At 42.5% G+C, this 26,078-nt stretch overlaps 1 protein-coding gene across 2 annotated transcripts in view; it reads left to right on the top strand.

Annotated features, from left to right (window-relative positions):
• Positions 1-20,395, top strand: part of IFT81 (intraflagellar transport 81) — a 102,660-nt gene extending 82,265 nt beyond the window's left edge. Inside the window, exons 18-19 of one of the 2 annotated variants that reach the window (XM_038763245.1) lie at positions 7,222-7,271; positions 19,091-20,395. In XM_038763245.1, the coding sequence (XP_038619173.1) occupies positions 7,222-7,271; positions 19,091-19,273 (233 nt within the window). In that variant the 3' untranslated portion in view covers positions 19,274-20,395. The remainder of the gene's footprint in view (positions 1-7,221; positions 7,272-19,090) is intronic. The other variant, XM_038763244.1, reaches the window with a different exon arrangement.
• The last annotated feature ends 5,683 nt before the right edge of the window (positions 20,396-26,078 follow it).

Below are 26,078 nucleotides of genomic sequence, written 5' to 3'. Positions count from 1 at the left end.
CCATAGCCAATACTACAGGGATGGAGATGAACTGGGGCTAGAATGGTGAACATGGGAGGGCAAGTACTGGAGCTACAAACCAGAAAGGGGAAAGTGGTGGCAGAGGGGGGAGGGAATGGCAGCAACAGCTGTGGCAGTAGCGGCTGCTGTAATTAAAGGTTGATAATAAAGAAAACTGGAGCATGGAGAAGTATAGAGGAAAGTTTGGGGGAGAAGCGTGCTGAAAATAAGGGCAGGCAGCGGGAGATAAAAGGTAAAGGGTGTGAGTGGGGAGAAGGGGGTGGGGAGTATTTGCAGTATAATTTTAATTTAGCTATAGTGCCTGACCATCACACCAGGATTGATTCTGGAACGAATCGTAACTAACTGTATACACCTCATGAAACAACCGTTCGTGATACAGCGCAGTTTCAAGGAATGTAGCCTCATTGTTCTTGTGGAGTATGCCTGTAAAGGCACAACCTTAAATTGGCTGCAGCTTTGTTTTGAATTGGCATTTTTCTTCTTTTAATGCAGTATTGGAGTTCTCTTTACTACTGTTTTAATAAAAACTATAGTCATACTCAAACTATTACTGGTAGTACAGTGTCAGGTACTCAGTGACAGTGTTGATTTGCAATGAAGATATTTAGCAAAAATCTCCAAGGATATTGCCATGTCCATAGCGTTATGCAGTAATGTCTGTCAAAACATCAAATAGCAAAATACAAGCAATCCACAGAGAATTTGTGGATATCAGCATTTTCTCCAGAGCTTTTACAAATGATGCACTTCTGTTGTTGGAAGATCTTTTGACACTTCTGCCATTGTACCAGGTTCTTTGGAGGTGTTTAGAATGATTTTAGTAACCTCAAACTTGCATTTACAGATTATTTCTATCATTGCTCCTATGGCTTCAAGTACCATCTCTATGTAGAGTATTCCCAAATCTACATCTCCAGCCTTCCTCTGTCTCCTTCTCTGCAGGCTTGTATTTTAGACTGTATTTTATTTTATTTTTAGACTTGTATTTTAGCCCCTTTTAGACTGTGAGCCCCCTTTTAGACTGTGAGCCCACTGTTGGGTAGGGACTGTCTCTATATGTTGCCAACTTGTACTTCCCAAGCACTTAGTACAGTGCTCTGCACACAGTAAGCACTCAATAAATACGATTGATTGATTGATTGATTGATTGTATTTCCTGCTGCCTTCAAGGCCATTTCTAGACTGTGAGCCCGCTGTTGGGTAGGGACCATCTCTATATGTTGCCAACTTGTACTTCCCAAGTGCAGTGCTGTGCACACAGTAAGAGCTCAATAAATACAGTTGAATGAATGAATGAATGAATCTCTACTTGGATGCCCGCCGACAGCTCAAATTGAACATGTCCTAAAGAGAATTCCTTATCTTCCTACCCAAACCCAGTCCTTCCCCCAGACTAACTCATCACTGTCAACAGCAGCACCGTGCTCCCTGTCTAACAAGCCTGTATCCTTGGCATTATCCTCAACTCATCTTTCTCATTCAACCCACATTATCTGTCTGTTACCTAATCTTGTCAGTTCAACCCTCACAGCATCACTAAAATTCACCTTTCCTCTCTATCCAAAATGCTACCACATCAATCTAGGCACTTATTCTATCTCACCTTGATTACTGCAGCAGCCCCCTTGCTCACCTCCAGTGTCCACTCCCTTGCCCGGATCATTTTTCTAAAAAAAATGCTCAGTCCATGTTTCTTCACTCCTCAGTAGCCTCCAGTGGTTGCCCATCCTCCTCTACTTGGTCATGGGTTCTAATCCCAGCTCCTCCACTTGTCTGCTGTGTGACCGTGGGCAAGTCACTTCACTTCTCCGTGCTTCAGTTACCTCATCTGTAAAATGGGGATTGAGACTGTGAGCCCAACTGTCCAAACCGATTTGCTTGTATCCGCCCCAGTGCCTGGCACACAGAAAGAGTTTAACAAATAGCAGAATTATTATATTACATCAAACAGAAACTCCTTACCGTTGGTTTTAAAGCACTCGATCACCCTGCTCCCTCCTATTATACCCCCCTGATTTCCTACTAAAACCCAGCATGCACACTTCGCTCTTCTAATACCAAGAAGCATCTTCGTTTAGTGGAAAGAGCGCGGGCTTGGGAGTCAGAGGTCATGGGCTCTAATCCCGGCTCCGCCGCTTGTCAGCTGTGTGACCTTGGGCAAGTCACTTAAGTTCTCTGTGCCTCAGTTACCTCATCTGTAAAATGGGGAGTAAGACTCTGAGCCCCACGGGGGACACCCTGATGACCTTGTGTCTAGCCCAGTGCTTGACACATAGTAAGTGCTTAACAAACACCAACATTATTGTTATTATTTTTATTATGATTATTATTATCCCAGTCACTGTACCTTCATCTCATCTATCTCTCTGTTGAACCCTCACCCATGTCCTCCCTTTGGCCTGGAACTTCCTCCCTCTTCATATCTAACAGATGTCCACTCATTCCACCTTGAAAGCCTTATTAAAAAGCCAGTTCCTCCAGGAGTCCTTCCCTAACTAAGCTTTCATTTCCTCTTCTCCCACTCCCTTCTGCATCACCTTCGCACTAGGATTTGCACCCTGTATTCACCCCTCCCTCAGTCCCATTAGCACTTATGTACATATCCATAATTTAATCTGTTGATTTATATTAATGTCTGTCACCCTCTAGACTCTAACCTTTTGTGGGTAGGGATTGTGTCTACCAATTCGGTTATCTTGTACTTTCCCAAGTGCTTAATACATTGCTCTACACATAATAAACACTCAAGAAATCAATCGGCAATCAATCATATTTATTGAGCGCTTACTGTGTGCAGAGCACTGGACTAAGCGCTTGGGAAGTACAAGTTGGCAACATAGATGGTCCCTACCCAACAGCGGGCTCACAGTCTAAAAGGGGGAGACAGAGAACAAAACCAAACATACTAACAAAATAAAATAAATAGAATAGATATGTACAAGTAAAATAAATAGAGTAATAAATACGTACAAACATATATACAGGTGCTGTGGGGAAGGGAAGGAGGTAGGATGAAGAGGGGGACGAGGGGGAGAGGAATCAATCAATCGTATCTATTGAGCGCCTACTGTGTGCAGAGCACTGGACCAAGCGCTTGGGAAGTACAAGTCGGCAACATATAGAGACAGTCGGCAACAAGAAATGCAATTGATTGACCGATTGATCTTTATTTAAAATTAAAAGAGTCATTGTAATGTACTTGTACAAGCGGACTTGCCAATTTAGAGAACCATGTCTGTTCTTTCATATGAAAAATAACATTTTCACAACCATCACATGGTATCATAGTCACCACTAACTTTATTAAACCTGCAATTCAACATTCGGGAACAAAACACAGGCATTAAAGTGGAGTTATACCATTTTAAATTCATTTTTCCAAAACTTCTCAAATCTGCCTTATAAATCTTAGAATTCCACATCAGAGTTGAAACCAATTCCCAGTTTGGGTTCTGAAAAAATAAATGTATGTGAATGGTGGATGCATAAGAAAAATGCAATTAATGGTATTTATTGAGTGTTTTCTGTATGCAGAGCACTGTACTAATCACTCGGGAGCATACAGTACAGCAGAGTTGGTATACACATTCCCTGCCCTCAAGAAGCTTACAGTCTCGAGGAGGAGATGGACATTAAAATAAATTATGGGTATATACATAAGTGCTGAGGTTGGAGTGAATATCAAGTGCTTAAAGAATACAGATTCAACTGAATAGAAGACACAGAAGGGAGAGGGTAGGGGAAATGATGCTACATCAATGAGGTTGACTCCCAAATCTATTCCACTATCTCCAGTATCTTGATAGACCCAACCTTTTCCGATATCTGCGTACAAGTAGCCCATCAGCAACTCAAATTCAGTAGATCAAAAACTGATCTCTTCATCTCCCCTCCAAAATGCACTCCTCCACTCTACTTTCATAATACAGTTGATGACATCACCACCATCTTTCCTGTTTCTGAAACTTGCACCTTCGACATTGTTGTTGTTGTTATCATCATCATCAATCAGTGGTATTTATTGAGCACTCTGTACTAAGCACTTGGTAGAGTACAGTCGAGTTGGTGGTCACTCACCCTCTCTGTCTTTTACGTGTCCCGCATGGGGTTTCCAGTCTTAATCCCCACTTTGCAGAGCGTGGCTCAGCGGAAAGAGCCCGGGCTTTGAAGTCAGAGGTCATCGGTTCAGATCCCGGCTCTGCCACTTGTCAGCTGTGTGACTTTGGGCAAGTCACTTCACTTCTCTGGGCCTCAGTTACCTCCCCTGTAAAATGGGGATTAAGACGGTGAGCCCCACGTGGGACAACCTGGTCACCTTGTAAATTCCCCAGCGCTTAGAACAGTGCTTTGGCACATAGTAAGCACTTAATAAATGCCATCATTATTATTATTATTATGAGGTAACTGAGGCACAGAGAAGTAAATAGACATGCCCAAGGTCACACCGCAGACCTTGGCAGAGCTGGGATAAGAACCCAGGTCCTTCTGATTCCCAAGCCCATGCTCTGTCCATTAGGCCACCCTATCCATTAGGCCACGCTGCTTCTCTGCTTTCTAAAATATCACTCCACTCATAATAATAATAATAATTATGGTATTTGTTAAGCGCTTACTATGTGCAAAGCACTGTTCTAAGCACCGGGGTAGATCCAAGGTCATCAGGTTGCCCCACGTGGGGCTCACAGTCTTAATCTTCATTTTCCAGATGAGGTAACTGAGGCACAGGGAAGCTAAGTGACTTGCCCAGGGTCACACAGCAGACAAGTGGAGGAGCCGGGATCAGAACCCACGTCCTTTGACGCCGAATTCCATGCTCTTTCCACTGAGTCACGCTGCTTCTCTAAGACTCATGTCTTTCCATTCCTCTGAGTCCTCCAGTGGTTTCCCATTCATCTTCACATTACACAAAACCTCCTGACCATTGACTTTTAGGGACTCTGTCAGCTTCTCCGTCTTACCTAATAATTCTCTTCCCTTACTATACCCCAGCTCACACTCTCTTTTCCTCCCAAACTCAGCTTCTCACCGTGCTCCTTCTCGTCTTCTGCCTGACTCACGTTCTTCCTCCTAATTGAATCTCTTCCCGCAGATCTGCCAGACTACCATTCTCCCCACCTTCAAAAACCCCCTCCTCCAGGAGGCTTTCCTGATTAGTTTTTCTTCTCCCTAAACTATCATCATCATCATCATCAATCGTATTTATTGAGCGCTTACTGTGTGCAGAGCACTGGACTAAGCGCTTGGGAAGTACAAATTGGCAACATATGGAGACAGTCCCTACCCAACAGTGGGCTCACAGTCTAAAAGGGGAGACAGAGAACAAAACCAAACATACTAACAAAATAAAATAAATAGAATAGATATGTGCAAGTAAAATAAATAAATAGAGTAATAAATATGTACAAACATATATACATATCCAAATAGGTTTGCTGCCCCTTCTCACGACTTTTAATGCTGCAGCTGTTGTGACAACGACTAAAAACAACCTTGGGGAAAGAACACACAAAATATGGAGTTGTGCCACATTCCAAGTTTTACCTAAACACAGCCTTACCACGCTGGTCACTGTCGGCAAGTGCCACAGTATAAGTGAACACATCACCTAAACAAATTAGGACTTCATTAGAATGATAATCCCAAGAAAATAAAGCAGTTCTCAGCTAAACTGAATGAGTTATTCCTCCAAAATGCAAACGTCTTGCTTGCTTTAAGAACTCAGATTTAGTGCAATGTTCACTTTCACCTAAGTAAGCAGAGTTGGAGTTCTGAGAGGCCTGTTTCAGAAAAATGAAATGGAGAGATAAAGGAAGCCTTTTGACGTCTTTGAGAGTTTTTATATATTTTCATTATTTGTTGGAATGTAAGCAAGGCTCAAAATACACTATAAATAGAAGTTCCTCGTATTTTAATATATTGAACCAGAAGTGTACTTCTTCTGGTTCATTTATTGAATGTAAACTCACTGTTCGGGCATATCAAATGTTATTTGTGGTCGGTACTAAGGAATGTAAAAAGTTAATTTTGTCCTCTAAAAATAGAAAGGTTTTTTAAATTAGGTTACATTCCTTCCTAAGTTGTCATTATAAAGAGTAAAAGAGGAAAATGCAACTGCAAGAACCAGCGACTACTTTTTGGGCACTGCTTTCCAGTATTGAAATAATTTCTTTCCCTTTTTTAAAAATCATTTTCCACCCAAGTCCTTCTTATATATTTCTGAAATAGAATCGCAAATGGGGGAATCTGGACTATTCAATCAATCAGTGGTATTTATTGAGCACTTACTAAGAGCTTGGGAGAGTACAAACCATCAGAATTGGTAGACACATTCCTTGCCACCAAGGAGTGTACAACACATAAACAAATCACAGGCATGTGAAACATTTGAAAAAGCTGTTTTTGCCACCTCCCTGATTCAAGTAACAAAGTTAATTTTCTATCTTAAGACTCTTTTATAAAACAGTCTACCTCAATACTTACTCCCCTTAGTTTCATGTGCTCAATTCATTGAGTTTCAAAACCTTCCATATACACGCATACTTCATTACATTTAAATCAGTCAAACGTATTTATTGAGCACTTACTATGTTCAGAGCACTATACTAAGCGCTTCAGAGTTAGCAGAATTAGCACACATGTTCCCTTTCCATAACGAGCTTAAATAAAAAGGTTGTGGGTTCATTCTCAGTTTTCATATTGCCTGGGGACGACGATTAAGGGCTTGTTATATTGATATTTTTGTTTAAAACTGCATTGCAATATATGTTTGAAGAGTATGAAATCACCCTTAAATTGAGGTTATCTTTAAATTACTTGAAAATTAAGTGAGTTTTTGAAGGGGAGAATCAATCAATCAATCGTATTGAGCGCTTACTGTGTGCAGAGCACTGTACTAAGCACTTGGGAAGTACAAGTTGGAGAAGGAGATAACATTACTTTAGAAACAAGTTCCACGGAAACAACATTTTACATTTTCATTCTGTTAAAACCAAGGTTTTCTACATAGTATTTTAAGTAATACAAAGCACTATTAACAAGAAGAACTGAATGCAAATTGGAGAGGAGGAAATAGTTGAAGAATGATCTTCTGCCTGCAAGAGAGATGTTCACATATAGCGTAATATGAAGAGAGATGTTCGCATCTAACGAAATATGGCCAAAACAAAACCATTCAAAACTAAAAATTATTTTTCTTTCTTAGGGAGCAGTATTCCAAAAATATTACTGAGCAGGAAAACCTTGGGAAGGTAAGAATTGTGTTTTCATTTGAAAAAAGACTTTATGTCATTTACGCTGACTTTGGTATTCAGGAAGGACTGTAGTCCTCCTTTGAAAAAGGACAAGCCTTCTAGACTGCAAGGTGAAATTTGCATTTCCAATTAATTTTTCCAACTCAGATGACACCAACTCTGGTCTGGTCTGGTCTCAGTCTCTATCAAGGAAAGCTGGAGTTTTTATAAAAATTGTCTACAGATTTTCACATCAACACAGCCATGGTAACCCAGTGAGTAAGAGGCTGAAATATAGATTAAATGAATACCAACTCAAAAGTTAAGAGGTGCAGTGTGGGGGGAAAGAGAGTCTGATGGAGGTTGTGTATATTATTGTGCCCATTCCAGGGGTGTGCTGCCATGGAACTGGGAGAGGGTGGGGAGCTGAGACATTCACTCAATCAGTGCAGAGCACTGTACTAAGCACTTGGGAGAGTACAATATAGCAGGGTTGGTAGAATACATATCTATTCTATTTATTTTATTTTGTTAGTATGTTTGGTTTTGTTCTCTGTCTCCCCCTCAGACTGTTAGCCCAATGTTGGGTAGGGACTGTCTCTATATGTTGCCAATTTGTACTTCCCAAGTGCTTAGTACAGTGCTCTGCACATAGTAAGCACTCAATAAATATGATTGATTGATTGATTGGTAGGTGCATTCCTTGCCCACAACAAGCTTGCAGTCTAGAGGGAGAGGCAGACACTAATATAAGTAAATAAATTATGGATATGTACATAAGTGCTGTGAGGTTGAAGGAAGGGTAAATAAAGGGAGCAAAACCAAGTGTAAGGATGAGATAGAAACCCCAGTGTAGCAGAGGCAGAAGCCCCAGCCAGGGCAAGAGTACGCTTTGGTCATCATCATCATCATCATCAATCGTATTTATTGAGCGCTTACTGTGTGCAGAGCACTGTACTAAGCGCTTGGGAAGTCCAAGTTGGCAACATATAGAGACAGTCCCTACCCAGCAGTGGGCTCACAGTCTAAAAGGGGGAGACAGAGAACAAAACCAAACATACTAACAAAATAAAATAAATAGAATAGATATGTACAAGTAAAATAAATAAATAAATAGAGTAACAAATATGTACAAACATATATACATATATGTCTCTATATGTTGCCAACTTGTACTTCCCAAGCGCTTAGTACAGTGCTCTGCACACAGTAGGCACTCAATAAATGCGATTGATGATGATACAGGTGCTGTGGGGAAGGGAAGGAGGTAAGATGGGGGGTGGAGAGGGGGACGAGGGGGAGAGGAAGGAAGGGGCTCAGTCTGGGAAGGCCTCCTGGAGGAGGTGAGCTCTCAGTAGGGCCTTGAAGGGAGGAAGAGAGCGAGCTTGGCAGATGGGCAGAGGGGGGGCATTCCAGGCCCGGGGGAGGACGGGGGCCGGGGGTCGATGGCGGGACAGGCCAGAAAGAGGTACGGATAGTCTCACTTTGGTGGAGTGAGACTTCCTTTGGTCACACAACCAATGACCTGAGCTCAAACAATCTCTGGACTAGAAGAGGCCCAAACCTCCTCTCCCCACAGATGGCCCCGAACCACTGACAGGAAACAGTGCCGTCCTCTATGTTGGCTGTAAGCTCGTCATCTACACTCTAAGATCGTTAAGGGCAGGGGATATGTCTGCTAATTCTGTTGTACTGCACTCTCCCAAATGCTTAGTACAGTGCTCTGCAATACAGCAGAATCAGCAGACACATTCCTTTCCCGTAAGGAGCTTACCGTGGCTCAGTGGGAAAGAGCACGGGCTTTGGAGTCACAGGTCATGGGTTCAAATCCCGTGTCCGCCAATTAGCTGTGTGACTCTGGGCAAGTCACTTAACTTCTCTGGGCCTCAGTTACTTCATCTGTAAAATGGGGATGAAGACGGTGAGCCCCTCCGTGGGACAACCTGATCATCTTGTAACCTCTCCAGCGCTTAGAACAGTGCTTTGCACATAGTAAGCGCTTAATAAATGCCATTATTATTGTTGTTGTTATTATTATTATTATTATTATTATTATTACAGTCTAGAGGACAGAGTAGCTTTGTCTCCTGAGGGGATTCCAGGGCAGACAGAAAGTGTCTGCAGGAACAGCAGTGGTTCAGAGACAGGAGTAGCACAACTTTGGCCCCCAAGAAGCTTCTCAGCAAACCCAGGGACCCCAGATGATGCAAGGCCTGGAGAAGTGGGCCTACTTGCCTTCTCTTTTTTTTTTTTTTAATAGTATTTGTTTTTTAAGTGCTTACGTTGTGTCAGACACTGTACTAAGTTCTGGGGTAGATACAAAATAATCAGGTTGGGCACAGTCCATACCCCACATGGTGCTCACAGTGTTAATCCCCATTTTACAGTTGAGGTAACTGAGACATAGAGAAATTAAGTGACTTGCCCAAGGTCGCACTGCAGACAACTTGCGGAGTCAGGATTAGAACCCAGGTCCTTCCGGCCCCCGGTCCCATGTGCTTTCTACTAGGCCACACTACTTCTTCCACTAGGCTGCCCTGTTTCTCCTTGGGAAGGAGCAGTAATAAAGAAAATCCACAGACAGGCCACAAACCTCACTTGAGACATTGCTTACTCTCCCTAACAGACTATTGTAGAGATCCTAAGAGATTGATGAATAAATACGATTGATGATGATGATGATGATTCAACAAATTTGACTTTCATAACCTTTGCCTTTGCCCAACAACTAGAAGAAATGCTCAAGGGCAGTGAAAGGAGTTTTAAACCAGTAGCCCTATTTTGCATAGTAAGGATTAGCCAGTCGAATTCTGCACAGATTTCCTCAGTTTCGGGTTAGTTTTCCATTTGGAACTGTGAATTTGTAAAAATGTTATAACTATCAGAGTAGTAAAATGTTTTTGCCATGATAATGAAGAATTTTTAGTTAAAACTCCCTTGATAAAATCCTAATTTTAAGGTTATTTTTCAGTTTCACTGTTGAAGTATACTGCATCCTGTAACTTGGCGTACAGAGTGTAATTTGGAAATGATTATGATGTTTAAAAACAAAATGTCTCGGTTCCTAAATTATATGTGAAAAAAGTTTAATATGTCAGAACTTTTATGTATTTGTATTACTCAAGTCTTGGGTTTTTAAAATTGATTCATCAAGGAATGATTTTGGAAAAACTTCCTTCCTTGTGATGATTTTCTGGTTTAAAAAATGAACATAGATAAATTCACATCGAGCCTGGATCAACTCAGAGGGAATGATTATACACTGAAGTAGCTCTGTAAAGGTCTACTTCACCTTCACCAAACTTCACCAAAGGTCAAAATCGGCAACAGAGACACTGTGGGCCCATTCTCCGTGCATGGTTTGGAAATATATTTTCTCAATGTTTAATGAGTGTGTAAGCATGGCCTAGTGGATAAAACACGAGCCAGAGAATCAAAAGGACTTGAGTTGTCTGTTGTGTGATCTTGGGCAAGTCACTTAACTTCTGTTTGCCTCAATCAATCAATCAATCAATCAATCAATCGTGTTTATTGAGCACTTACTGTGTGCAGAGCACTGTACTAAGCGCTTGGGAAGTACAAGTCGGCAACATAGAGAGACAGTCCCTACCCAACAGTGGGCTCGCAGTCTAAAAGGGGGAGAGAGAGAACAAAACCAAACATACTAACAAAATAAAATAAATAGAATAGATATGTATAAGTAAAATAAATAGAGTAATAAATATGTACAAACATATATACAGGTGCCTCAGTTACCTCGTCTGTAAAATGGGGACTAAGAATGTGGGTCATGGACTGTGTCCAACCTAATTAGCCTGTATCTACCCCAGCACTTAGTACAATGCCTGGCACACATTCATTCAGTCAGTCATATTTATTGAGTGCTTGCTCATCAATCGTATTTATTGAGCGCTTACTATGTGCAGAGCACTGTACTAAGCGCTTGGGAACTACAAATTGGCAACATATAGAGATAGTCCCTACCCAACAGTGGGCTCACAGTCTCACAATCTTGCTGTGTGCAGAGCATGGTACTAAGCGCTTGGAAAGTACAATTCAGCAATAGAGGCAATCAATCCCTGCCCACACCAGGCTTACAGTCTAGAATGGTGGAGGCAGACATCAAAACAAGTAAACAGGCAACAATATAAATAAATGGAATTATAGATATATGCATAAGTGCTGTGGGGTGGGGAGAGTGGGGAAAGAGCAAAGGGAGCAAGTCGAAGTGATGCGGAAGGGACGGGGAGCTGAGGAAAACGGGGGCTTAGGCTGGGAAGGCCTCTTGGAATAGATGGCTTTGAAGGGGGAAGATCGGTGGATTTGAGGAGGGAGGGCATTCCAGGCCAGAGGTAGGACGCGGTCCAGGGTCAATGGTGGGACAGACAAGATTGAGGCCCAGTGAGAAGGTTAGCACCGGAGGAGCAGAGTGTGCAGGCTGAGAAGGAGAGAAGGGAAGTGAGGTACTACGGGACAAGGTGATGGAGAGCTTTGAAACCAATAGTGAGGAGTTTTTTGTTTGATGCGGAGGTTGACAGGCAACCCCTGAAGATTTTTGTAAATGCTTAAACAAAATATAGTAAATGCTTGAAAAATACTTAACAAATAGTAATAGTAAATGCTTAACAAATGCCATTAAAAAAAGTGAAAGGGAATTCTTGAAATCAAATTTCTCCACGTAGAGGTTTTGAATTCCAAGTACTGCTTTCTCCTTATGTAGTTTATAGACACTGAAAACATATAATGATAACAATAATAATAATAATAATAATTAAAATGGCATTTGTTAAGTGCTTACTATGTGCAAAGTACTGTTCTAAGCACTGGGGGGGAATACAAGGTGATCAGATTGTCCCATGTGGGGCTCACAGTCTTTACAAAGATGAGGTAACTGAGGCACAGAGAAGTTAAATGACTTGCCCAAAGTCACACAGCTGACAGGTGGCAGAGCCGGGATTAGAACCCATGACCTCTGGCTCCCAAGCCCAGGCTTTTTCCACTGAGCCACGCTGCTTCTCATATCTATATGAGAAGCATACATATCAAAACATACATGTTATGTGTGTGCAGAAGCACATGTATGTGCGTATGTGTGTGTACATATCACATATCAAAACATACCTGTAGTATTTTCGGGAAAATGGGAGAGAAGGAAACAAACTTGGTCCATTTAAGAGGCAAGTATTTTTAGAGTTGTGAAATTCCTTTTCAGCCTGATTTGTGCACAAATACAAATCCAATAGAAGTTCTGTGGTGTTGTAGGACTCAGAAAGTGTTTCTTTAACTTCCTGATTGTGCATTTTTAAAATCTGAAATGTTAAATGGGTGTGTCTCTAGAATCCCACATTTTATAACCAACTATGTTTTTGAGGAAAATATGAGGAAAAAACCCCACAAAAGATTATCCAATTTCCAAGTGTTTTGATATGGAAGTCCAGTGTCAATTGCCAGGCCTGGTAGACTTTTCCCCTTACTTCCACTTTGGATCACACTGGTAATCAGAGGATCTTTGTGAACTGTTGTAGCAGAATTTTGACATTACACAGCATTTATTAAAGTGGGTGACTTTGCCCTGGTCCCCCAGGACAAACCCAAAACCATCTCGGGTCACCTGAGATTGGGTGGGGAAGCAAGTGAAAACAATCCCGGGACCCCTTATTGCTTACAGAAAACTAACTTGTCCCCTCCTTTGCCAGTGGTATGAGGATCTAGTGGGTTATAGTACATTTAATTTGGGTAGGGCCCTTCTCTATATGCTGCCAACTTGTACTTCCCAAGCGCTTAGTACAGTGCTCTGCACACAGTAAGCGCTCAATAAATACGATTGATTTAATTTCCCAGGGGTCATCATCATCATCATCAATCGTATTTATTGAGCGCTTACTATGTGCAGAGCACTGTACTAAGCGCTTGGGAAGTACAAATTGGCAACATATACAGTCCCTACCCAACAGTGAGCTCACAGTCTAAAAGGGGGAGACAGAGAACAAAACCAAACATACTAACAAAATAAAATAAATAGAATAGATAGGTATGTACAAATAAAATAAATAAATAAATAAATAGAGTAAAAAAAATATGTACAAACATATACATATATACAGGTGCTGTGGGGAAGGGAAGGAGGTAAGATGGGGGGGATGGAGAGGGGGACGAGGGGGAGAGGAAGGAAGGGGCTCAGTCTGGGAAGGCCGTCATCTTAAAGAAACTCAGCCTAAAAAGATTCCAATAATAACTAGGTTTAGAAAGTGATATATCAAACAATTAATGAATCAGTGGTTTTTATTGAGCGCTTACTGTGTGCAAAGCATTATCATCATCATCATCAATCGTATTTATTGAGCGCTTACTATGTGCAGAGCACTGTACTAAGCGCTTGGGAAGTACAAATTGGCAACATAATATAATTATACTAGGCGATTGAGAAAGTACAATACAATAAAGTTGGTAGGTGCGATCCCGGCTCACAAGGAGCTTAAAGTCTACAAGACCAGCCAATACCCATCTTGAAGGTGGAAGCCACAGCTTGCCATTTCTCTCCTTGGACTAGCATCTTGGAGTGGTCCAGGATTCCTCTTATGAGAAGAGGAGGGTGAGGAGGAGGAGGAGATGATGAAGGAGGAGAAGGAGAAAGAGATGGGGAGGAGGAGTAAGAAGAGTTGGTGGGGGACAGGTGGAGGAGGAGGAGGAGGATTCCAATTGACCCACTGCTTTACAGTCCAATTTTAGACTGTGAGCCCACTGCTGGGTAGGGACTGTCTCTATATGTTGCCAACTTGTGCTTCCCAAGCGCTTAGTACAGTGCTCTGCACACAGTAAGTGCTCAATAAATACGATTGATGATGACCCTTCGGCTGAACTCCTAAGAAGAGGACGTAGTCTCCTACCCAGCCAAGTCCAGGGCCTGCAGAAATCTGCTTCCCAGGGTTATTACATCCGCGGAGAGCCGCAGCTCCTAGGATCTACAGTAGTTCCACAAAAAGCTTAGCAATTGAAGTTTCCATTGACTTATGGTTTTCCAAAAGAGACCTCTCTTCCTGTCTGAGTAGCTTTTGTGGGTTTGAGGGTTGCTTTTTTTTTTCCACAAGGGAGTTGTTAAAATAACATGGGAAAGTGCTAAGATTGAAGTACTACTACCTTATCGTAGGTACCCGCTCAAGCCAGTGTCAGAGTTATTGGACTGATTGATAATGTTGGTCAAATCATCATCATCATCATCAATCGTATTTATTGAGCGCTTACTATGTGCAGAGCACTGTACTAAGCGCTTGGGAAGTACAAATTGGCAACATATAGAGACAGTCCCTACCCAACAGTGGGCTCACAGTCTAAAAGGGGGAGACAGAGAACAAAACCAAACATACTAACAAAATAAAATAAATAGAATAGATATGTACAAATAAAATAAATATTTATTTGGGGTAGTTAGCCTTAAAATGTCAGCCATAAGAGAGATTTTAGTGACAGCACCAACTCAGTTAAATGAATTGATGGAAACTGACAGATGTTGAGTAGCAGTTTATTAATTGCATTTAAATTAAGCTTTTTTTAACTTCCATATACTATTGTGCGTCTTGAGTTATTGGACTGGTTTATAATGTTGGTCAAATATTTATTTGGGGTAGTTAGCCTTAAAATGTCAGACATAAGAGAGATTTTAGTGACAGCACCAATTCAGTTAAATGAATTGATGGAAACTGACAGATGTTGAGTAGCAGTTTATTAATTGCATTTAAATTAAGCTTTTTTTAACAACTTCCATATACTATTGTGTGTATTGAGTTTTTGGACTGATTTATAATGTTGGTCAAATATTTATTTGGGGTAGTTAGCCTTAAAATGTCAGCCATAAGAGAGATTTTAGTGACAGCACCAATTCAGTTAAATGAATTGATGGAAACTGACAGATGTTGAGTAGCAGTTTATTAATTGCATTTAAATTAAGCTTTTTTTAACAACTTCCATATACTATTGTGTGTATTGAGTTTTTGGACTGATTTATAATGTTGGTCAAATATTTATTTGGGGTAGTTAGCCTTAAAATGTCAGCCATAAGAGAGATTTTAGTGACAGCACCAATTCAGTTAAATGAATTGATGGAAACTGACAGGTGTTGAGTAGCAGTTTATTAATTGCATTTAAATTAAGCTTTTTTTAACAATTTCCATATACTATTGTGTGTATTGAGTTATTGGACTGATTTATAATGTTGGTCAAATATTTATTTGGGGTTGTTAGCCTTAAAATGTCAGCCATAAGAGAGATTTTAGTGACAGCACCAATTCAGTTAAATGAATTGATGGAAATTGACAGATGTTGAGTAGCAGTTTATTAATTGCATTTAAATCAAGCTTTTTTTTAACTTCCATATATTACTGTGTGTATTTGAGTCACTTTCCTAATAAAAAATAAGGGGGAAGTTTGGGAATTATCCCACAACTTCTCCTCTCCTCTAATCCCTCTACCCTACGCAAGCTCTCAGGACGGTCTAGTTCCAAAATTGAACCATACAATCTCCTGGTTTCTACGGGAAAAAAAATTTGAAAATAGATTATGTCATTTTTGCCGGTGTTGATTCTTCTCTTTCATTCTTTGTTGCTGAATGATGCTTTAGTAAGAAATCCTATATCAAGCCAATTCAGGTTTGCACACAAAGTATAGTCAACCAACTGCTTCACATAAGGTCCTTTTAGCAAAACTTCATAACAAAGTACAGTAATTGATAGGTGGAAGTTGTCCAGGGTTGGGGCAAGAGTAGTGTCAGGGCATTGAGAAGCAACCTGGCCTACTGGATAGAGCACAGTCCTGGGAGTCAGAAGGACCTGGGTTCTAATTCCCGTTCTGCCACCTACCTGATGAGTGACCTTGAGCAAGTCACTTAACTTCTCAGTGCCTCAGTAACCTCATCTGTAAAATGGGAATTCAGACTATGAGCCCCATGTGGGAAGAGACTGTGTCCAACCTGATTACCTTGTATCTACCTCAGTGCTTAGAACAGTGTTTGACACATAGTAAGCACTTAACAAATACCATCATTATTATAATTATTATTAATATTATTATTTTATTTTTTATTATTATTATATTAGAGAAGCAGCGTGGCTCAGTGGAAAGAGCCCGGGCTTTGGAGTCAGAGGTCATGGGTTCAAATCCCGGCTCCGCCAATTGTCAGCTGGGTGACTTTGGGCAAGTCACTTAACTTCTCTGGGCCTCAGTTACCTCATCTGTAAAATGGGGATTAAGACTGTGAGCCCCCTGTGGGACAACCTGATCACTTTGTAACCTTCCCAGTGCTTAGAACAGTGCTTTGCACATAGTAAGCGCTTAATAAATGCCATTATTATTATTATTATTATTATTATTATTTTCAGCCCGACATACAGTCCGTATTCTGTACACCCTTTTCCCTCCTCTTGTCGCTTTTCTATTCTGCCGATGCCACATCCATTCCCATCCCTTCCTGCTTTGCATTCATTCATTCAATCGTATTTATTGAGCGCTTACTGTGTGCAGAGCACTGTACTAAGTACTCAGCACTGTACTAAGCGCTTGCAGAGTTTTCTATCACTAACTGATATATAGCACAGGAGCGAGAAGTGCTGCTGGTAGCGTGATTCTAACCTGTCACCTTATATTTTAGAACCCAATCTGCAGGCTTCAAGCGTCCAAAGCCCCTTCAGTTCCCAGAGTCCTCCATTTTAGGCCTGGAGGTCGTCATCATCATCATCAATCGTATTTATTGAGTGCTTACTGTGTGCAGAGCACTGTACTAAGCGCTTGGGAAGTCCAAGTTGGCAACATCTAGTGACAGTCCCTACCCAACAGTGGGCTCACGGTCTAAAAGGGGGAGACAGAGAACAAAACCAAACATGCTAACAAAATTAAATAGAATAGATATGTACAAGTAAAATAGAGTAACAAATATGTACAAACATATATACAGGTATACATATATACAGGTCCACAGCATGATGATGTTGCAGGGGCTGGGGGTGGGTCCTTACCTCACTCCAAGGGGTTGCTGCCAGATTTGTAAGGCATTTTTGCCCGTGTGCATTTGTCTTTTGGGTTACTGGAAAGAAAAGTCCCAGGGGCTCACCAAAACAATCACAAATGCATGACATCACTCAAGTTGCGGGATAACTTCCGGTGTTGTTTGGAATAAGCCGGTTTTGGACTCCACAGTTCGTGCTTCCCATCAGACCGGTGAAGAGATATCTGGCTGTCCTGCAAGTATTCCACCTGCCTCCCAATGTGCTTTCCTATCCTAACTGAAGGATCAGGAGTGCCAGAACTTTCACCCTGATGTAAAGGGACCTGGAGTAACTGCCAGTTATCACAGTTGGCACAGCCCTGATTTTTCCATCTTTCCCACCAGAAGTACTCGTATGGTTGGTTTTTTGCTTGTTTTCTGTCGCTAATAACCCTTTTCATGTTCTGTTATCTGGATAGCCTTCTGATCCTTTATAGAATTTCAGTTTTAGAGGCCCACAGAGAAGCTGCACCTCTTTCCAAACCCCGCAGAATGAAGTCTGGTACTCCCAGCAGTTCCCTCACTTTATTCTTGCTCTAATTTTCCTGCTCATTTTAAGCTAATATTACTAGGTTTTTGTCATCAGTCTTTAGTGCTTCACTAACCCGCCCTGAATAATCCTAGGATTATTGGATAGATTAGCCCTTTACACTCAGTTCAGCCATATTGCTTGTCTTTAGTAGGCATTGTGGCTAGAATCTGATTCGGTAATTAGGGGACATTTAGTCTGACAATGTGATCTTGTTTGGGTTTGGTGTGCCCTGTTACTGAAGAAAGTGTTTGGACGTGCACACAGCTTCTGAATGGGTGAGTGCTACAGCACAAGTTTAACAAATTTCCCAAGAACATAAACCTCATATTTTTGATGGTCATGGGGCTTTTTTGGCTCCACTTCTCTCTCTCTCCTCCCATCTTTTCCTCATCTCCATATCTCCCCTCATTGCAGTCTCATCTCCCATTTAGATCTCTCCCCTCATCTTTCTGTTCCTCATCTCTGCATTTTTCTCCCCTCCTTTTTTTTTTTCCTAAGGGCATTTGTTAAGCACTTCCTATGTGCCGGACAATGTACTAAGCATTGAAGTAGATAAAAGCTAATCACGTTGGACTCAGTCCATGTCCTACATGGGGTTCACAGTCTTAGTCTCCATTTTACAGATGAGGTAACTGAGGCACAGAGATATGTGCCCAAGATCATGCGGCAAAGTGGCAGAGCTGGGATTAGAACCCAGATCCCCTGACTCTAGAGCCGTGATCTTTCTACTAGATCATGTTGCATCTGACCTCTTACCCTATCTGTGTGCCTTCTCCTATCTCTGTAATTTCACGGGGTTCAGTCCCTTTCTTGTTGGTTCTTGTTCCCCCCCATCTATCTCTTTTCCCATCCCCATCTCTTGTTTCCATTTTCCTTTCCAATTGTCTTCCCAGCCCAGACTCAATCTCCCACCCCAGACTACATTTCTTCCCCTTTTCCCACTCCACCTCAATCTCTCCTCCCACTCTCCATCTCCGTCTCCTTCTTTCCTCTGTCCTTTGTCTCCACCCAGGATAACTGCCGTGTTCATCCATGTTCTTGGTCTTCTGTTCACATGTTCCATTAATGCCAGTATTGGGGTGGGATCCTGTAAGATCTTCACTGGAGGCAGCGGTGAAAACCCCTTAATCTACTGGCACCTAATCATACCATGCTTCAGATGCAGATTGGAAACCCAAAAAACAGCCTGTCCTCACATGTGGTTTTATGATTGTAAAACACTACGTGAATTTCTGTAATCTCGTTGTAACTACCTCTTACATTTCACAACAGGCTCTGCGAGAGAAGCAGAAAGCCGTGCGAGAAAGTCACGGTCCAAATATGAAGCAAGCAAAAATGTGGCGTGATTTTGAGCAACTGATGGAGTGTAAGAAACGGTGCTTTCTCAAACAACAAACCCAAAATCCTATTGGTCAGATCATTCAGGAAGGAGGAGAGGACCGACTGATATTATAAAGTATGACATTTCATTTCAGCCGTGAGGTTTGCTTGCTCACATTTGTCATCTGTTAAAAACTCATTTACAAATTATTCTTGCGTTACTGATTGCCATGAGTAATCTTAAAAATGGGAAACTTTTTTTGCTCTTTGCTTTTTTTATTTTAAAAATGGAGGCTATTGTTATCGAGGCATCAGTTTCTGATTTCAGGTATGGGGGCAAGGTTGCGGTTGGGCACTAAGGGCAGACTCTAAAGCAGATGGGACACTGGGATAGAGTATGGAGGGGGTGAGGCTTTGAATGGGGAGGCCGCGACAGGGGTGCAATTTGCAAGAGAGGCGTTTGAAGTACGAATATGTCCGGACGTCCCTAGTAAAAGGGGTTGAACTGTGACCCACCATGGCACTGCTGGCCCTATGGTTGATATCTGCCGGTCATATGGCGCAGTCTGACTCCGGCCAGATGTCTATCGCACATGTCTGTGCAGTTGTGAGAGCGGGGTGGGTGCCGGTCCGGTGTGGACATTGGGGTGGGTCCCTGAGGCGCTTGTTGGCCCAAGGCGGAGTCAACTCCGTTTAGACTCAAGACCAGCTATGATGAAGAGCCTGCCTTCCCCTACTGCGCTGGGCAGTGGCCACAGCACCTCCCGGCTCCGGGGTCACCTCTGCCCAACTTTGGAGGGAATAAGCCTTTCTATGGCCAGAGTACCCCCACAGGCCTGTTCAAGAAAGGGAAAAGTCAAACTGGATTATTATTATTTTTAATAAAATGACCAAAGGGCTTCTCATTTCCCCTCTCCCCGGGGCACAGTCCTAGACCGCTGCAATCCAGAGGAATCCAGTGCTCATGTCTCCTCTAGCTGCCTGGGTCAGGCCAGGCCCAGAGGGCCTAGGGGGGCCAGCAAGGAGCCACAGGGACTTTCCTGCCCTTAGGGGAAGGAAAAAAGGCCTTCTTCGCTCCAGAAGCCACTCTGGAGCCCAGGCTGACCAGAGGGGAGATGGAGCGCGGTCACCTTAGCTCCTGCTAGAGTGGCTTCTCTGTCCTCTGGAGGGGCAGCGTGGTCCTTCTCAAGGAGTCGGGACAGAGCTGCCTGTGTTTTCACCCACCCCCAGGTCCAGTGGAGAAACCCCCCCCCCCCCCACACACACACACACAAACCCCCCACCCACCCCCCCTTTGGGTTTTTTCCTTTTTATTTAGAAACTGACAAAAAATAAGTCTGGATTTGACCGTTCTTTATGGACCCCCAGGGGCCACTCTGAACACGAAAAGCCTCGTTCATTCGCAAAGAGGCCCTTTCCTCTATCCCAGCTGGCCTTGGCCACCCCCACATGCGGCCCGACTTGACCCTGCCGAGCGCCAGCCAGGACTTCGGGGTACCGGCACCCACCCCGACATCCGTCCGGGCCCAGCGCCCATCCCACCCGGGCACCTGCACGGACAAGTCGAGGGTGGGCACCTAGCTGGTGTCAGATGGCGTCAGATGACTGACAGATGTCAATCACAAGGCAGGCGGTGCCATGTTGGGTCGCAGTTCAACCCCCTCTGTTAGGGATTGGTAATAGGGTGGGAGCAGCAGTGGAATGGGAGCTGGGCTGGATTTGAAAGCAGCACAGTGACACCGGAGCCCCGACCATCCCCACGATCCCAGACTGCCCACCTCCCCCTCACCTGGTCCTCTGGGCAGCTTACTGGGGATGGGGGGCAGTGAAATGGGGGGAAAGTTGACTCCAAAGCTGTATGAGGATGAAAAAAAAATGGTGGAGGCACAACGAACAGAATTGGTAGCTCCATCTCCGGCCCATTTTCGGTTCCGATAGCAGAGCTTGCTAACTGTAGACACTACCCTGCCCTCAAAACTAGGGTAACCCCATGGGGACCCTCACCTTCCTTGCTGCCGTGAAGTTGGCCCCTATGACGGTGGCTGCTTTTTTTTCCTCTCTCTTTTTGATGTTAATGTTAACTTTCTATTTCTTACCTAGAATAAGAAACATTACTGATCTTCTAAAAACTCGAGCATCCCTTGTTTTGAACATCGGTACACTTCAAGTCGAGCTATTCCATCAGTTTTATTCATAGTTTCTCTTTTTTCTGTGAGATACAAATGAAGTGTAATTGGATGTCTTTGGGTTTGTGTATTAAACAGCATTGTTCTCTTTCTGTTATAAAAACCAATAAAATGTGGTACAAATATTTTGGTTTTCTTTTTAGGGGACATGGGTAGTTGTGTCAAAGTCATAATAATAATGATATTTATTAAGTACTTTCTAACACTATACTAAGTGCTGGGATAGAGACAAGATAACCAGATCAGACAGTCACTGGAACACACAGGGCTCAAAATCTAAAAGGTAGGGGAGGGGAGATATTTTATCATCATTTTACAGGTGAGGAAACAGAAGCAGAGAGAGGTTAAGTGTCTGGTCCAAGGTCACACAGCTGGCGAGTGATGGAGCTGGAATGAACACTGGTTTCCCAGTCTCGTGCTCTGGGATTTGTAGGGTATTTAAGATAGAGATTTCCAAGGGAAATTTGAAAAGAAAAGGTGTTCTAACTGCTTTTCAAAGTATTTCTCACAATATTAGTTATATTGAAGCTAAAGATTTCTCTATATTCAGCAGCAAAAAGGCCTTGGAAAGGGGGCATTTTTTTCTAGAACTGTAATTTTAAGATTAAGTGGTTTGCACAAGATCCTGGAATTTAGATGCACAGGTCCTGTGCCCAGCTCCCTGTTCAAACTCTGCTTCATCTGGGCAAGGCACCTGGATCTCAGAACCGTTTCCTCGCCAGCTGAAATACGCAGTACTGTATGGAAAGATATTAAATTCGCCTTCTTTTATTTAGTGGTTTAATTTCTGCCTTGGTACAAATGACAGATGAGCCATGGTCCAGTCACGGAGACTGAGACTGAGAACCTACCTGAAGGAACTGCTTATAGTGTTCATGATTTCCTTATGAAATCACATCTCCTACAAGAGACCTTCTGTGATGAATCCATTATCCCTCCACTCTATTCCACCCCACCTCAACTGCCACTTCAGCAGAGTAGTTGCGTACGTATCTTTATACTCTATTACTTCCTCCTGATTCCTGTCTGAATTTTTAGAAGCTTTCTATCTCACTTGATTTTAGGGGGCATAGACCATGTCTATATTTCTAGTGAATAATAATAATACTAATAATGATGGCATTTGTGAAGTGCTTACTATGTGCAAAGCACTGTTCTAAGCGCTGGGGAGGTTACAGGGTGATCAGGTTGTCCCACGGGGGGCTCACAGTCTTCATCCCCATTTTACAGATGAGGTAACTGAGGCACGGAGAAGTTAAGTGACTTGCCCAAAGTCACACAGCTGACAATTGGCAGAACCAGGATTCGAACCCATGAACTCTGACTACGAAGCCCGTGCTCTTTCCACTGAACCACGCTGCTTCTCTGGGGCAGTGTGTACAATAAGTGAGTGTCCAGGCAGGGTTCATTAATTCATTCATTCCATGATATTTATTGAGCGCTTCCTGTGTACTAAGTGCTTGGAAGGTACAATTCAGCAACAAAGAGACAAAGAGAGATAATCCCTGCCCACAACGGGCACACAATCTAGAAGGGGCGGCATGGCTCAGTGGGAAAGAGCCCGGGCTTTGGAGTCAGAGGTCATGGGTTCAAATCCCGGCTCTGCCAATTGTCAGCTGTGTGACTTTGGGCAAGTCGCTTCACTTCTCTGGGCCTCAGTTACCTCATCTGGAAAATGGGGATTAAGGTTGTGAGCCCCCCGTGGGACAACCTGATCACGTTGTAACCTCCCCAGCGCTTAGAACAGTGCTTTGCACATAGTAAGCACTTAATAAATGCCATCATTATTAAGGGGGGCTCATAGTGTAGAAGTGGGTTGCATTGCATTGTGAAGTACCCACAATAATCTTACATAAAAGTCCCATTAATGACCAGAGAAAGAACCCAGTTTTGAGTAAGAAGTGAGAAGCTTCTTACTTAAGAAGTAAGAAGTACTTAAGTACTTACTTAAGAAGTAAGACCTAGAGGAGACTTACTCTAGTAAAACCTAGAGGAAAGACCGGGCCTCCAGGAACACAACCACATCAGGATGAAATACTCTAGCCTGTGGGCAGGGAATGTCACTGTTTATTGTATAATAATAATAATAATAATAATAATAATAATGTCATTTATTAAGCGCTTACTATGTGCAAAGCACTGTTCTAAGCGCTACCGCTAATCTCCTCACTGTACCTCGTTCTCGCCTGTCCCGCCATCGACCCCCGGCCCACGTCCTCCCCCGGGCCTGGAATGCCCTCCCTCTGCCCATCCGCCAAGCTAGCTCTCTTCCTCCCTTCAAGGCCCTGCTGAGAGCTCACCTCCTCCAGGAGGCCTTCCCAGACTGAGCCCCTTCCTCCCTCTCCCCCTCGTCCCCCTCTCCATCCCCCCATCTTACCTCCTTCCCTTCCCCACAGCACCTGTATATATGTATATATGGTTGTACATATTTATTACTCTACTTATTTATTTATTTATTTATTTTACTTGTACATTTCTATCCTATTTATTTTATTTTGTTGGTATGCTTGGTTCTCTTCTCTGTCTCCCCCTTTTAGACTGTGAGCCCACTGTTGGGTAGGGACTGTCTCTATGTGTTGCCAATTTGTACTTCCCAAGCGCTTAGTACAGTGCTCTGCACATAGTAAGCGCTCAATAAATACGATTGATTGATTGATTGATTGAAGTAACTTGCCCAAAGTCACACAGCTGACAAGTGGCGGAGCTGGGATTTGAACCCATGACCTCTGACTCCAAAACCCGGGATCTCTCCACTGAGCCACGCTACTTCATACTTGCTTTATACTTTCCCAAGTGCTCAATACAGTGCTCTGCACACAGTAAGCGCTCAGTAAATACTATTGAATAAGACCTTGAGAGAGAGAGAGAGAGAGAGAAAGAAAAAGAGCCCTGTCAAACCCTCTTTAGCTTTAGATTAAACTCTTGTGGAAGTAGTTATTCCTGAACAGTATTAATTATTAGGCCTGTAGATAACAGATAATTAATGGTTTTTTTAAAGTAGAAGTAAATGCATTTGATAGAGTGGTGAATTAGCACGTCTCAGGGTCAGGGGTGATGAAAGATAATTCATCTTTGTGAAAGATAAGCGCTTAGTACAGTGCTCTGCACACAGTAAGCGCTCAGTAAATACGATTGATGATGAAAGATAAACTGTTTAACATGTGAGAGAACTTTTCCAGCATACCAGTAACCGTTTAGTAATGAACTCTTTTAGGCCCATTAAATTGAAACCTTCATGACCTGTGTTTATACATCTTCTCTTTGATGAGGATTTTATGTGTAGAAAGGAATTGCTCGCCATATTACCCGTTCTGGTGACTATTTGTGTTTGCTTTTGTTTCTCCAGATCCGTGAAAACATTGTCGTTAAATCTCTCTGTTAAACAATCTCGTTAAGTGTCAGTGAGAGTTGTTTGAGAAATGATTAGAATTCTACTGATCTGATTAGTCCGATTGCCGTAGTCATTCCACTCAGATTAAACACTAAGGCGGCTTCAAGATTACTTTATTAACTGAAGCAGAAGATCATAATTACCCTGCAAAAAGAAAATTGAAAACCTAAAGAAGCTTCAGGGATATTTATAGTTTTCATGGAACAGTGAATACAACTTAATAAGCTTTGTTCAGCAACTTTCCAGCCAGTTCGTGATTTGATTAGAGCCCCCAAATCTTTGATTAATTCTGACAGTTCCTTACAGCTGGCACTTTCAGAAGGAAAGTGCTTGTTACATTTTTCATAAGCTAGTTGGCTCATTGATGAGAACATTATTTATTTTGAAAAATAATCTGTCTTTAACCCAAGGAGAAAAATTGTAGGCTTTAAAATCTGCTTCTGCATTTACGGATTTCCTACTTCTAAGATATGGTGTTGTCAACCGTAGCATAGGACTACCTGCGTGAAATTTAAATTTCCAAAGGTCACTGCGTATCTGCTGTCAGTGTTAGATCAGGAAGTAATTGTTTTAAAAACTTATTTAAAAAATAAGTTTTAATCTATCTCAAGGTAGGTTTTCCAGTTTCAGCTAGTAAAGCAGATTGCTCATGAAAGCAACAGAATTCCAAACACTTTCCTTTTAATTATCATCTTCTGTCATTTTAGCTTCCCTCACAGAGCATCCGATCAAATGAAATTTGATTTCAGTGAGTTGTTGAGGTAGCTCTAAATTCACTAATATGATTGCTTAATTAGTTTGGCTCCTATATTTTTAGAAAAAGTTAAGATCTAATTGCCAAGTTAATCAGTCAATGGTATTTATTGAATGCTTACTGGGTGCAAAGCACTGTATTAAGTGTCCCGGAGAGGGCAAGAAGCACTGTTGTAAGCCCTGGGGAGGTTACAAGGTGATGAGGTTGTCCCATGGGGGGCTTCCGGTCCTCATCCCCATTTGACAGATGAGGGAACTGAGGCCCAGAGAAGGGAGGTGTGAGACTGTGAGACTAGACTGTGAGCCCACTGTTGGGTAGGGACCGTCTCTATATGTTGCCAAGCGCTTAGTACAGTGCTCTGCACACAGTAAGTGCTCAATAAATACGATTGATTGATTGATTGATTGAAGTGACTGGCCCCAAGTCACACAGCTGACAATTGGTGGAGCCGGGATCTGCCCCAGCGCTTAATAGAGTGCTTAGCACATAGTAAGCACTTAAACACCACCTTGAATCTGCCTCGAATTACCTTTGAATCTGCCCCAGCGCTTAATAGAGTGCTTAGCAAATAGTAAGCACTTAAACACCACCTTGAATCTGCCTCGAATT

The sequence above is a fragment of the Tachyglossus aculeatus genome, chromosome 21 (assembly GCF_015852505.1).
Source record: "Tachyglossus aculeatus isolate mTacAcu1 chromosome 21, mTacAcu1.pri, whole genome shotgun sequence".
NCBI lineage: Eukaryota > Metazoa > Chordata > Mammalia > Monotremata > Tachyglossidae > Tachyglossus > Tachyglossus aculeatus.
This window is presented reverse-complemented; position numbering and strand designations above follow the sequence as displayed.